Genomic DNA, 13,541 nt, shown 5'->3' on the forward strand with positions numbered 1-13,541 from the left:
CAGTGTCCCAAATAAATTACTTAAATGCCTTTTGAACAATTAATCATGTAATTTGGGATCAAGTAAATTGGTATTCCTGGGATGGAAGTAGACACTGTAGACAAAAGGTAGGAAAGGCTTGTTGCCTATCTCCAGTCCAGAATGCTTCAGTACTGAAGCTGTTATTTCACATCTTTTAAGTTCTTTTGTTATTTAAAACATAATTCACTGGTCCACTTTATAAAGCATGTCTGAAGTAATACATAAGTGAAGGAGTTTGGGTAGCAAGTGTTGTGGAGAGTTTCTGTTGCACATGTTGTATTTATGAGAGTGTAAGGAGAATGCTGGAGAATATAAGCATTTCTAACTCTTACTTTATTTGGGATCTCACAACTTAATAAACAATCTTCTGACACCACTGGATTTACCTTGTGTACTTGATCAAATATTCCAGTTATGTGATAGTCTCTAAGTTTAAATGCACAGGTATTTTCAATAACTTGTACTAAATAGAGTTTTTCAGGCATGTTTAGGCAGTAAAGGAAACAGATTCTACTTAACCCACAAAAGGTAGTACCAAGTAACGATGCTGGCTTTGAATAGCCTGAATAAATATGTAGGAAACACTCAATCATTTTATGATTATTCTATTAATGAAGTATTTGATTAATGTTGATTAGAGTTTTAAATAAGCATTTCATGATTAATCTCCTGTTTTGCCACATCTTATTTATGTTGCACTCATTTCTTTGGCTACCCATGTCTAAAAGAGCCACTTTCTCCTGTCCATAATTTCATAGCTTTTAGAAAACTCTGTGACCTGATATTTTACACTACTATTCATTGTGTATAAATAAATATTCAATCTTTATTGCGTATAATTCAATTATCAAAGGAAAGATGATGCTGCCATGAAATTTCGTTTGCAGTTCACTTATTTTGAGTTGGAATAAACTTGAGAAAGGGCTGTGTGTTTGAAATGATCCATTGTGGGTGATAGCACAAAACGTTGAACTGAGGAGTATTTTTGTACGCCTCCTCAACAACTGTGGATATATAATTGGCGGCAATGAGCTATCTTTTCAGAATCTGTCTGCAAAGCACTGGCAATCAATGGGACCACAATGGAAAACTGAAAGTAAGCATTTAGATTCAGACTTGTATCCAAATGCAAATTATGAAAGAATGATCTGATAAATCATAGAAAGGTTACAACACAAAAAGAAGCCATTCGGTGTGTTGTGTCAAGCTGGATTTCTGGAAAAGCTAATTACCTAGACCCGCTCTCCTGTTTTTTCCTGGTAGCCCTGAAATTGTGTCTCTTCAAATAAGAATGCAATTATCTTTTGAAAGCCACAAATAAATCTGCCTCCATCACAATCTCAAGTAGTGCATACCAGATCCTATGTCCTTGCTGTCTGTTGATAATATATTTCCTCATGCCACTGTTGTCATTTACAAATCACCATCTTAAATCAGTGTTCTCTGGTTGTCAACCTTTTAAACCAATGGGAACCGTTTATCCCAACCTACTTTGTATAGGCCCATCACGATTTCTGAGCACCTCAGTCAAACCTCCTCTTAATCTTTTTTCCAAAAGAAACATCTCCTGTTTCTCCAATCAGTTCATTGAAACTCCTTATCTTTCCTGCACCCCCTTCGACGCCACCACATACTTTATAAAATGTCATGGCCAGAACTGTCACAGTGCTCTCAGTTGAGCCCAAATCAGTGTTTTTCTACGCAGGATCATCATAAGTTAATTGCTTTTGCACTCTGTGCCCTGAATTATGAAGTCCAGTATCCCATACGTGTCGTCCACAATTTTTTTCAGCTTGGCATTTTCATTGACTTGTTCACACATACCCACAGGTCCTTCTCCTTTCACCATGACTTGGGTAGCATTGTCTTCCTTGGTGAAGACAGATACAGTGTACCCATTCAGAGTCTCAGCTTCACACCTTACCTCCATGTTTAAATTTCCTTTTAAGGTTCCTGAATGGTCACCATCTTCCTTTGAACACCTATTTTAAAGTATTGATATGCCTACAGAAAAACTGTGGATTCTGTTTGAGGTAGATTCTGTCTTTGCCACTGTGCTTTTTCACTTTCCCTCTGAACCTTCCAGAGTACATTTAAGCTTGGTTCACAATTCTATTATCCAGTTGACATCTATCATATGCACCGTTTTTCGGCTGCGTGTTGCTTTCTATTCCTTTGATCATCCAGAGAGCTCTGAATTAGTTTGTCTTACCGTCCCCTTCGTGGAATGTACTCTGACTGTAAATAAACTACCTCCTCTGTTATGTTTGCCTTAAATGTTGGCTAGATTTCAAACTGCTGAGAATGGCTGGACCTTTAATCACTGCTAACTGGGGAATGGTAACAAAATCGATATGTGGTTGACAAAAAGAATCTATCATTAATACAGCTACTGATTGCTTCATGTTTTGGTCATTCCAACATAAAGAGTACTGGGTGAAGTGAACTCAAGCACACAATGTGTTTGCTTGTCTGGTTTTTCTTGAATAATTTTCTCGATTGCTTCTTCATGTTTTGGTCCTGGCATTATCTTTGCCTCTATGACTGCTGGATAGGAGGGAATGTCTAACCATGAATGTGGAACAAACTTGATGACTCAGTAGTTCATTCTGTTTGCCATTTATGTAAATGCACCAAGGTAAAGACAATAGTGTTTTAACTTAGTTTCCTTTCGGATTAAGTGGTTTGATGTTTTGAGCACAGTATCTCAGGAAGGTTGTATTAGTCTTGGAGAGAGAACAAAGTCAGTTTAGACTTAGAGTCATAGAGATGTATGGCATAGAAACAGACCCTTTGGTCCAACTCGTCCATGTCAATCAGATATCCTAAATTAATCCAGTCCTATTTGCCAGCATTTGTCCCATTTCCCTCTAAATCCTTCCTTGGCTGATCCCATATTGTCTCAAAGGTTAAATTCTAAGACAGTTTGCTTAAACAATGGCTGATTTCTATAAAAGTTAGAGGATTAAGGAGTGATTTGATTTAGGTTTTCAAGATATTGAAGGTAACTGTTAAGGTAGATAAAATTATTTTTAGACTAGAGGGAACAGTCTCTAAATTAGAGAGATTTTTCATGATGTTGGGAAAGTGTTGTAGAAGTTTGCAAATTTTTTTAATACATACAAATTGATGGAGTGTCACTTTTTTATATTAAATCTGAAATTATTTTTGATAAAAGTTAAGGGATATGGAGGTAGGCGATATGGCAGCTGTAATTTCTTTTAATGCTGCAGTTCTAATGACCTTTGTGTTCCCATTTATGCATATTGGGAGCTGTTTTGGTTTGAGTTTGGAGATAACTTGACAGGTTACTGCTGCTTCTTGGGCCCCATTTCCACTATTTGCTGACTATTTTACATCCTTTCCTGGCTCAAGATTGTAAATGATATTTGGTTCCTCAGCCAAGACTTCATTTCAAAAATCACCTTTGCCCATTTTCTGAAAGAAAAGTTGACCTTGAGGCTACCGATCTTTGCTCACTGCCACTCCATTGCTAACCTGCTTTCTCCAAGGTCTGTGAATTTATCTCCTGCGTCTGTCCTCATCTTTGCTCAACTCCATCTTTAAATGTTTTCACTCGTGTTTCTTCGTACATGTTGATAAATCTTCTGCAGATAACGGGTTCAATTCTCATATGTATGCTAATGACACTTGCCTCTTAACCCTTCTGCTGCTGTTGTATAATTAGGCTGCTTATTCAGCAGCCTTTATCCAATGGCAGTCACTTCATCCATCTAAACATTAGCAAAGTCAAAACTAATATCTTTGCGTTGCCAAGATCCCTTGCTATCAATTCAATCTTCTGTCTGGCCACTTGCAGTAAGAACCTGATGGTTTTCATCTTCAATATCTAAGGCACTCCCAAGCTAAGATTTCATTCCATGTCATCCCCATCACAAAGAACACCCATTCAGTGCTGTGACATTACCACCTTCATCTCTCCTTCAAAGCATCTACCACTGGAACACTCATTCATGCTTCTCTCATAGAATCATAGGATTTCCACAGTGTTGAAGCAGCCCTTGCAGGCGGTTGAGTCCACACTGACCCTCTGAAGAGCATCACACCCAGACCCACCCCGACCCTATCCCCATAACCACACGTTTCCCATGGCTAACCCACCTAACCTACACATCCCTGAACACTACGAGCAATTTGCCATGGCCAAATCATCTAACCTGCAAGATTTTGGACTTTAGGAGGAAACCCATGCAGACACTGGGAGAATGTGCAAACTCAATACAGACAGTCGCCTTTTCATATATTCACTCATAGGACACAGGAATCACTGGCTGGCCAGCATTTATCATCTTCCCTGGTTGTCCTTGGTGATGAGCTGCTTTCTTGAACTGCTGCAATTCCAGAATTTTGACCCAGTAACAGTGAAGGAATGGTGTTATATTTCCAAATCAGAATGGTAAGTGGTTGGAAAGGAATTTGCAGGTGATGGTGTTCTCATGTATTTACTGCCCTTGCCCTTTTAGTTGGAAATGACAGTAGGTTTGGGAGGTGCTGTCTAAGAATCTTTGAATTTCTACAGTGCCTCTGGTAGTACATACTGCTGCTACTGAGAGTCAGTGATGTAGGGGAGTGGATGCTTGTGGATGTGGCGGCAGTCAAGTGGGCTGGTTTGTCTTGGATGGTGTCAAGTTTCTTGACTGTTGCAGCAGCACTCATCCAAGCAAGTGAAGGGCATTCCAGCACACTCCTGACTTTAAAAAAATCACGCAACACCAGGTTATAGTCCAACAGGTTTAATTGGAAGTACTAGCTTTTGGAGCACCGCTCCTTCAGGTGGTTATGGAGTACACAATTGTAAGACAGAGTTTAAAGCAAAAGTTTACAGTGTGATGCAACTGAAATTATACATTGAAAAATACCTTGATTGTTTGTTGAGTCTTTCATCTGTTCGAATACCATGATAGTTTCACTTCTTTCATATGTAAATCACAAAACCTTTTTAAAAAGTTACATTCTCAGGTTAACTGTAACAATTGGTGTTAGCCGGATATATGTTGAAGGTGTTAGCCCCTGTGTTCCCTGTCTGTGCCAATAATGTTTAGACTGATTCTAATCTAAAAAGTGAGTTAACAGAGTTTTACATGAATTCATGCAGTTTTTGAGTAAAGTACAATGTGATTCTGCAAGTACAAATTCACCCACAAACGTATATGTGTGCATGTGGGTTTTTGTGTGTGTGTCTGTCTGGGGTGGTGGGGGGGGTTGTGTGTATATGTGAGTGTAGAGTGTCTAAGTCTGTGAGGGGGTGCATGTGTGAGTGTGGGTGTGTGTGTCTGTAGGTGTATGTGGGTGTGTCTGGGGTGGGGGGTTGTGAGTGTCTGTGCGAGAGTGTATATGTGTGTGTGAGTGTAGAGTGGTCTAAGTCTGTGGGAGGATATGTGTGTGTGTGTGTTGTGCGCGCGTGCGTGTGTGTGTGTATGCATGAGTATAGGTGTGCCTGTGTGTGTGTGTATAGGAGTGTCTGTGTGTGTATATAGTGCAATGGTGGTCACTTGTAGTGTGACATAAACCCAAGGTCCCAGTTGAAGCCCTCCGTATGGGTATGGAACTTAGCTATCAGCTTCTGTTCGGCCACTTTTCGCTGCTGCCTGTCCTGAAGTCCGCCTTGGAGGATGGTCACCCAAAGGTCCGAAGTCGAATGTCCTGGAGCCCTGAAGTGTTCCCCAACTGGGAGGGAACCCTCCTGTCTGTTGATTGTTGTGCGGTGCCCATTCATCCATTGCTGTAGCCTTTGCTCAGTTTCCCCAATGTATCATGCCTCCGGGCATCCTTGCCTGCAGTGTATAAGATAGACAACGTTGGCTGAGTCACATGAGTACCTGCCATGTACAAGGTGGGAGGTGTCCACACGTGTAATGGTGGTATCTATGTCCACACTCTTTAAACACACTTTTTTGTGATTTACAAATGAAAGAAGTGAAACTATTATGGTATTCGAACAGATGAAAGACTCAACAAACAATCAAGGTATTTTTAATGTATAATTTCAGTTACATCACACTGTAAACTTTTGCTATAAATTCTGTGTCTGACAATTGCGTACTCCACAACCACCTGATGAAGGAGTGGCGCTCCGAAAGCTAGTGCTTCCAATTAAACCTGTTGGACTATAATCTGGTGTTGTATGATTTTTAACTTTGTACACCCTTGTCCAACACCAGCATCTCCAAATCATGACTCTGACTTATGCCTTGTAGTTGGTGGACTGACTGTGGGGAGTCAGGAGCTGAAATATTCCGTTCGTATTCCTAGCCTCTGACCTGTTCTTATAGTCACTGTATTTATATGCTTATTTCAGTTGAGTTTCTGATCAATGGTAACCTCCAGGATGTTGATACTGGGAGACTTAGTAACACCATTGAATGTCAAGGGTAGTTAGATAGTTATTGGCTGGCATTTATATGGTGTAACTGTTATTTGCCAGTTGACAACCTAAGCCTGATTATTGTCCAGTTTGTGTTGCATTTGAACAGCTTCAGTATCTGAAGAGTTGCAAATGGTGATGAACATTGTGCAATCATTGGTGAACATCCCCACTTCTGATCTTATGATTGAGGGAAGGTCAGTAATGAAGCAGATGAAGATGGTTGGGCCAAGGACACTATCCTGAAGACCTCTTGTCCTGAAGTTGAGATGACTGACTTCCAACAACCACGACCACCCTTCATATATGCTGATGGATAGTTTGCCCCTGCATTCCAATTGATTTCAGTTTTGCTAGCTCTCCTTGATGCCACACTCATTGAAATGTGGCCTTGTTGTCAAGGGCTGTCATTGTCACCTCACCTCTGGAATTCAAGTCTTTTGGTCTGTTGATCTGTTGGTTGTGGGATTGCTTAACTCTGTCAATCACTTGCTGCTTTTGCTGTTTGGTTGCTTCACCAGGTTGACCCCTGATTTTTAGGTTTACCTGGTACTGCTGTTGGCATGCACTCTTGCACTGTCCATTAAACTATTCCCCTTACTTGATGGTAATTGTTGGATAGGGAAAACAGTGGGCTTTGAGGTTGCAGATTGTTTTGGAGTACAATCCTGCTGCCATTGTTGTTTCACAGTACCTCATGGAGTCCAGTCTTGAGGTGAGAGATGTATTCGAAGGATATCTGATTTAGCATGGTAGTAGTGATACACAACACAATGGAGGATATTTTCAATGTCAAGGTGGGACTTCATCTCCACAAGGACTGCACAGTGGTCACTCTTACCAATACTGTCATGGATAGATAAAGCTGCAACAGGCAGATTGGTAATGTTGGTTTCCTCATCACCTGCTACAGACCCAGTCAAGTAGTTATGTCCTTTAGGACCCAACCAGCTTGATCAGTAGTGCTGCTTTTGAGCCATTCTTGGTGGTGGACATTGAAGTGCCATACCCAGAGTACATTTTGACTTTTTGCCACCCTCCGAGCTTCCACCAAGTGTCATTCCACATGGAGGAGTGCTGATTCAGCTGCTGATAGAGTATGTGATATTCAGGAGGTTGACCTGATTGACCTGATACCATGAAACTACGGGGGATAATGTTGATGACTTAGAGGGCGGCTCCCTCCTGACTGTATACAACTGTGACACCACCTCTGTTGGGTCTGTCCCATTGGTGGGATAGGACACATAAAGGAATGGTGATGGTGATGTCCTTGCATTGACTGCTGGGTATGATTCCATGAGTATGACTCTGTCAGGCTGTTTCTCAATTAATCTGTTGAGCTCCCTCAACTTTAGCGGGAGGGTTGGGTGGGGGGAGGTGCAGGTATCAACAGGGCTGTTTCTAGCAGGGTGCACAGGGGTGCTTTTGCCTTTGTCATTTAAGGTGTCTAGGTTGATGCCAGGTGGTCCATATGGTTTCATTTCTTTGTTGAAACTTTGTAGCAATTGTTATTACTGAGTTGTTTGTCAGGCAACCATGTTGCTGTGGAGTCACATGTCGGCTGGACTGGGTGAAATTTTCTTCCCTGAAGGACATTAGTGAACCAGATGTGTTTTTCAGACCAGCTACAATAGTTTCATGGTCATCAGTAGATTCTTAATTTAAATGCCATCATCTGCGGGGGCGAGATTTGATCCTGAGACCCATAACATTAACTGATTTTTTTTCTGGGATTAATAGTCCAGCAATAATTCTACTAGGTCATGATCTCTGTCTCAGAACTGGTCTGTTCAGCCAACTTTCATTTTCCCTAAACTGTGTCCATCCAAAGTCCACTGTCTGTTCCATTGCTTCGTGTTTACAGGCTGATGTTAACTCCCCAATCCCAACAATTCAAATTTACTGATCCCTCAATTTGAATGCCTTTATGGCCACTGTTGTTTAATTCATGTCATTCCTTGTGTATTATGAAAAGGAGCATTGCATTTCTGTTTTTGCACTTTAAAAATGATCCGAACTATTTGAAAATCAAGATGTTTGTATTTGCATTCGCAAATAAATGTTTAAACAGGGGGAGCACTTGTGCTCTGTCAAAGGAACGTCCAAGTCTTTCAAAGCTTGGTGGTACAAAGGGCATAATTTTGCTCCAGTCTTGAAAAGAATTTTGATGTTGAGTATTTCCCCTAAATTATAATCTAGCCTTCCTTTTAGTACTTTATAACCTGTACCTATCTTGATTATATCCTAATATAGTTCACAGGGGCTGTAATCTGTGTTGTAACGATCATAATTTTCTTTCATTTTGTGTGCTAGACTTCAAATGATGTGTCTTCTTCTTTTACAATTTGTGTGTCTTATTTCAGGGCTTGCAGGATTTGCACGTCTCTGCCCAGGAGATCAATATGAGGTGAGAAAGGATTTTCAACATTTGAGACTTTTTTTTAATACAAGCAAACCTCAATTCAAAAGGCTTTTCTTTAACCACATTAAGGAAAGTATCACCTGTTCTGAGCTAATCTCTTATGACGCACTGTTCACAATATATTGAAACACATTGGTGAAAGTTCTTCAACCTTTACATTTAAGTTTTAACGTGTCTTTCAATCTTCCTGTAATTTGGGACCTCTATGCTGAGCTCTCTAACGTTTTGATTTCCAAAATGATAGCATCTTTTTTACGTCGCTGTTGAACTGTCCTCCCTGTCTCACTGGAAAATCCACATTATTTGCTGTGTATATCTTCACTGGTCAACCACTGGTAGACAGTTTGCCCAAGGGACTGTCATTCTTGTGTGAATTACAGCAGTGACCTTGATTGCCAGAAGTATAAGAGCTAAGCTAAGCTAAATCCTGTCCTTGACCTATGTTTACACACGCACTTGCTTTCATCAGAGACTCACCAAGCAATGATTAAAAGTGTAGAATTATAGAAACCATTAAGGACACAGAAGGAGTTCGTTCAATTCAATATTTTCATGCTAAGAGGAAATATCCAGCCTAATCCCACCTTCCAGCTCCTGGTCCATACCCATGTAGGTTATGGCTTCCCATATTTGTTCCCAGATGATGAAACTATCCTATGAAGCCACACTGGACAAGCAAGCCCTGCAGACTCAAGAATTTTATAGAATGCAAAGTTGATCTTAGAACACTTAAAGAGATGGATAGAGTTGTTGCAGGAAATATGTTTCCCTGACTGGGGAGTCTAGAACCAGGAAGCAATTTGAAAATGATGGAGATGCCAGTTAGGACCAAGATTTTCTTACTTGGAGAATTGTGAACCTTTGGAATTCTCTACTTCAGTGCACTGTGGAAGATGAGTCTTTGAGTGTATTTGAGTATATATTCAGGAAGAATTTGATTCTCAATTATATAAGGGAATATGGGGATAGTCTGGACAAAAGGGTTTGAATTGTTCAGTCAGGTTGTGTTAAATAGTAGAGCAGGTTCGATGGGCTGAATGGTCTATTCCTGTTCCTATGTGCTTAGCCAAATGCTTTTTTTAAAACAAAATGAAGGTTTATGCTTTTCCCATCCTTTTCAAGAAAGAGTTCAAAATTCCCACTACCCTCTGAAAAATTTCTTTTCAACTCCTCTTTCAACTTTTACTTGAAATCTGTGACCTCTTGATAGTTGATTTCTTTAAAAGAAATCAATCCTTACATTTCATCTAATCCAGGACGCTTGTTCTTTTATGCTCCCCAATTAAATCTCCCTACAGCCTCCCCTATTAAAATGAAATGACCTCCAAACTTTTGTCATAGCTGCAATTTTCTATCAGGCAACATCCTTGTCAGTCCCCTCTATATCCTCTCGAGTGCAACCAAATTGTGCCTGCAACACTGTGCCTAGACTTGAGACAGCATTCTGGTGGTTTTATGCGGTTCCAGCAAAACCTCCCTCTCTCATTCTCAACGCCTTGACCTCTTGTATCTACTAAAAACACCATTACTCTTTGCTTCTTGCCACTGAATTAATTTTGATCCATCTTACCACTTTCCTTCAAAGTCCATAAACATTTAAAATTCTTTTCTTCATTCTGCTTTTCGAAAATCAATAGAAATAATATCAAACATGGTAGCTTTAAATTTCATTTGGGTTAGTCAAATGTGATCTTTCACTAACAAGTGAGCATAGACTGTCCTTGATTAATTGTGTCTTTTCACTGAAGATTTATTCTGTGCCTCAGAATGTTTTCCAATAATTTGCCCACAGCTGAGGTTTGGCTGACTGATGTCTCTTAATCAGCCTATGCCTTCCTAACTTTTTAAACAACAGTACAATATTAGCAGTCCTCTGGCAGCATGCCTGTAACTTAAGAGAATTTAGAATAGATCGCCAGAACCTTTGCTATTCTTTTTCTTGTTCATTTGAGGTGCCTTTCTTCCAAAGCTGGTTACTTATTCACTTTCAAAGGTATTCAACAACCTAATATTTCCTCCTCCACTAAGGCTTTCCTTTCCAATAGTTCACTTCTATAATTACTGTCTCCACTTCATCTCTTTTTTTGTGAAAGAGAAGCACAGTTGGTTCCTTGGCCTATTTTGGTCTCTTTAACCCAGGTGGTGAGATTAGTTGTAGCACTGCTACTTAAAAAATGAGCTACTTCAGCACAAACTGGGAATCATTCATAAGATTTACTTGTGTTTGGCTTGGCTTCTCACTGGATAAACATGCAAAACCTTTGGGGAATTTGCTAGAAAGCACAGTACAGCAAAGTTTACATTTTTATGAGGAGAAAGTGAGGACTGGAGATCTGAGTCGAAGAGTGTGGTGCTGGACAAGCACAGCCGGTTCGGCACCATCCGAGGAGCAGGAGAGTAGATGTTTCGAGTATAATCTCTTCATTATGAATGACGGTGGTGGCCCAGTGGGGCTGAGAGATAAATGGGAGGAGGGTGGGGCAGGGGCAAGGTACCTGCTATAGATAGATGAAGGTGGGGGTGAAAGTGATAGGTCAGAGAGGAGGGTGGAGCGGTTATGTGTGAAGAGAGACAGGACACCAACTTGCGGAACGTTGCAGAGAACATCTCTGGGACACACGCACTAAACAATCCCACCTCCCTGTGGCTGAACACTTTACCTTCCCCCTCCCACTTCCCCAAGAACATGCAAGTCTTGGACCTTCTCCACTGCCGAACTCTAGCCACCTGACGCCTGGAGGAAGTATGCCTCATCTTCCACCTTGGGACCTTCCAACCACACAGGATCAATGTGGATTTCACCAGTTTCCCCATTTTCCCTCCCCCCACCATCCCAGATCCAGTCTTCCAACTCAGCACCACCCTCTTGAACTGTCCTAGCTGTCCATCTTCTTTCCCATCTATCTGATCCACCCTCTTCTCCGACCTATCACCTAACCCCCTCCCACAACCTTCATCTACCTATTGCATTCCCAGGCACCTTTCTTCCCAACCCCACCCCCTTTCATTTATTTCTCAGGCCCTTGGGCCACCTCCCACCATTCCTGATGAAGAGTTTATGCCTGAAACGTTGAGTTTCCTGCTCCTCGGACGCTGCCTGGCCAGCTGTGCTTTTCCAGCACCACACTCTTCGACTTTACATTTTTATTCCAAACTCTGAATACAAGAGCTATTTGGTAATGGTGCACTATGACACAAACATCTAAAAATTGTAAATTGTAGTTAGAATAAAAGATTTTGACTAACCAATATCTTGATATTATTGCTAAAGGAATATTGCTGTCTGACCATATAGCTTTGATTTTTGTATTAGTCTGAGAAGGGAGTAGGGAGATGAATGTACTTACGATGTGTCATAAATCCTTCTAACATCTGTTGCCAGATATTCATGAAATATGGCCGCCAGCGGTGGAAGTTGAAAGGTCGCATTGAAGCAAATGGGAAGCAAGTGTGGGATGGTGAGGAGATGGTATTCCAGCCTCTCGTTACAGAGTTCCTCTCAATCAAGGTAAAGACTCAAGGCTACTCTCAAACTCATTCACTCACTCACTCACCCATCTTTCTGATATTAAGTTTCGTCAAATAAAATCAGTTTGGAGAGAATAGTGTTCTCAGTGCAATGAGACACCCGACATGACTTTGTTTACCAAACTTTTTCCTGTTTATGGAGAGAACATTCTTCAGCAGGAGGTCAGTTTATGCAAAGATTTGTGCAAGAAACAACTTCAACTCTTATTACCACAGACTGCCACACTGAAAAGCCAAGTACCCTGACCGTTAACCTTGCCCATACTAAAAATAAAATCCTTTTGAGCAAAAATTGGGATAAAACAAAAATTGGAAGCTAAAATTTAAGTTCTGTCCTCACCCTATTCCATGCTGCAAAAGAATATCCAAGCAATCTCCAACCTCTCAAAAACTTTATACGCAGCCTCCCCCTGACTGTCCAGCTGAACCTATCAAATGAAGGACTGCAGTCATTTATCTGATGTTTTCGCTGTATGCTCCCCAATTAAATCTCCCTACAGCCTTGTAAAATATTGTACTCAACTATGTCAAACCATTGCTTCCATTCCAAATCATAAAATGATCTTTGATTGTAAAAATTTTTACTTCAAACTGTGTGGGTAGAGAGATTTAGTGATTTAGTGCCTTTCGTTAACGGTGGACAGAACAAAATGCTGGAGAAACTGTAGAGATAGAAACAGTTAATGTTTCGAGTCAGACTTCCTACATGAGCCATTTCAGACTCAAAATTTTAACTTTCTCTCTCCACAGACACTGCCAGACCTATTGAGTTTCTCCAGTACTTTGTTTTTATTTCTTGTAACTCGTAGTGATCATAAAACATATTGTTAAATTTTAGACATGCTGTAAATTGAAGTAACATAAATAGCTGCTGCATAGGATAAAATTGCTGAGATTGAGCTATACCCGCTGGATTTAATGGGGGCAAAGATCACTCAGTACTTTGCATATTTTGTTATTTTTGATGCAATCATGGGATGTGGATGATGCTGGCTGAACCAGCGTTTATTACTCATCCCTAGTTGCTCTTGAGAAGCTTGTGGTCAGCTGCCATTTTGAGACATTGCAGTGCACTTGGTGTTCGTACACCCACAATGCTGTGAGGAAGGTTATTACAGGAATTTGACCCGAAAACACTAAGGGAATGACCAGATATTTCTAAGTCAAAATGGTGAGTGGCTT

General features: G+C 40.6%; 1 protein-coding gene across 4 annotated transcripts in view; it reads left to right on the forward strand.

Moving 5' to 3' along the window:
- Nucleotides 1-13,541, forward strand: part of ripor1 (RHO family interacting cell polarization regulator 1) — a 324,487-nt gene that overhangs the window by 246,936 nt on the left and 64,010 nt on the right. For all 4 annotated transcript variants that reach the window (XM_072547436.1, XM_072547435.1, XM_072547437.1 and 1 more), the window contains exons 9-10: nucleotides 8,773-8,816; nucleotides 12,214-12,339. In XM_072547436.1, coding sequence (XP_072403537.1) covers nucleotides 8,773-8,816; nucleotides 12,214-12,339 — 170 coding nt within the window. The remainder of the gene's footprint in view (nucleotides 1-8,772; nucleotides 8,817-12,213; nucleotides 12,340-13,541) is intronic.

This window comes from Chiloscyllium punctatum, chromosome 26 (genome assembly GCF_047496795.1).
Source record: "Chiloscyllium punctatum isolate Juve2018m chromosome 26, sChiPun1.3, whole genome shotgun sequence".
NCBI classification, from domain to species: domain Eukaryota; kingdom Metazoa; phylum Chordata; class Chondrichthyes; order Orectolobiformes; family Hemiscylliidae; genus Chiloscyllium; species Chiloscyllium punctatum.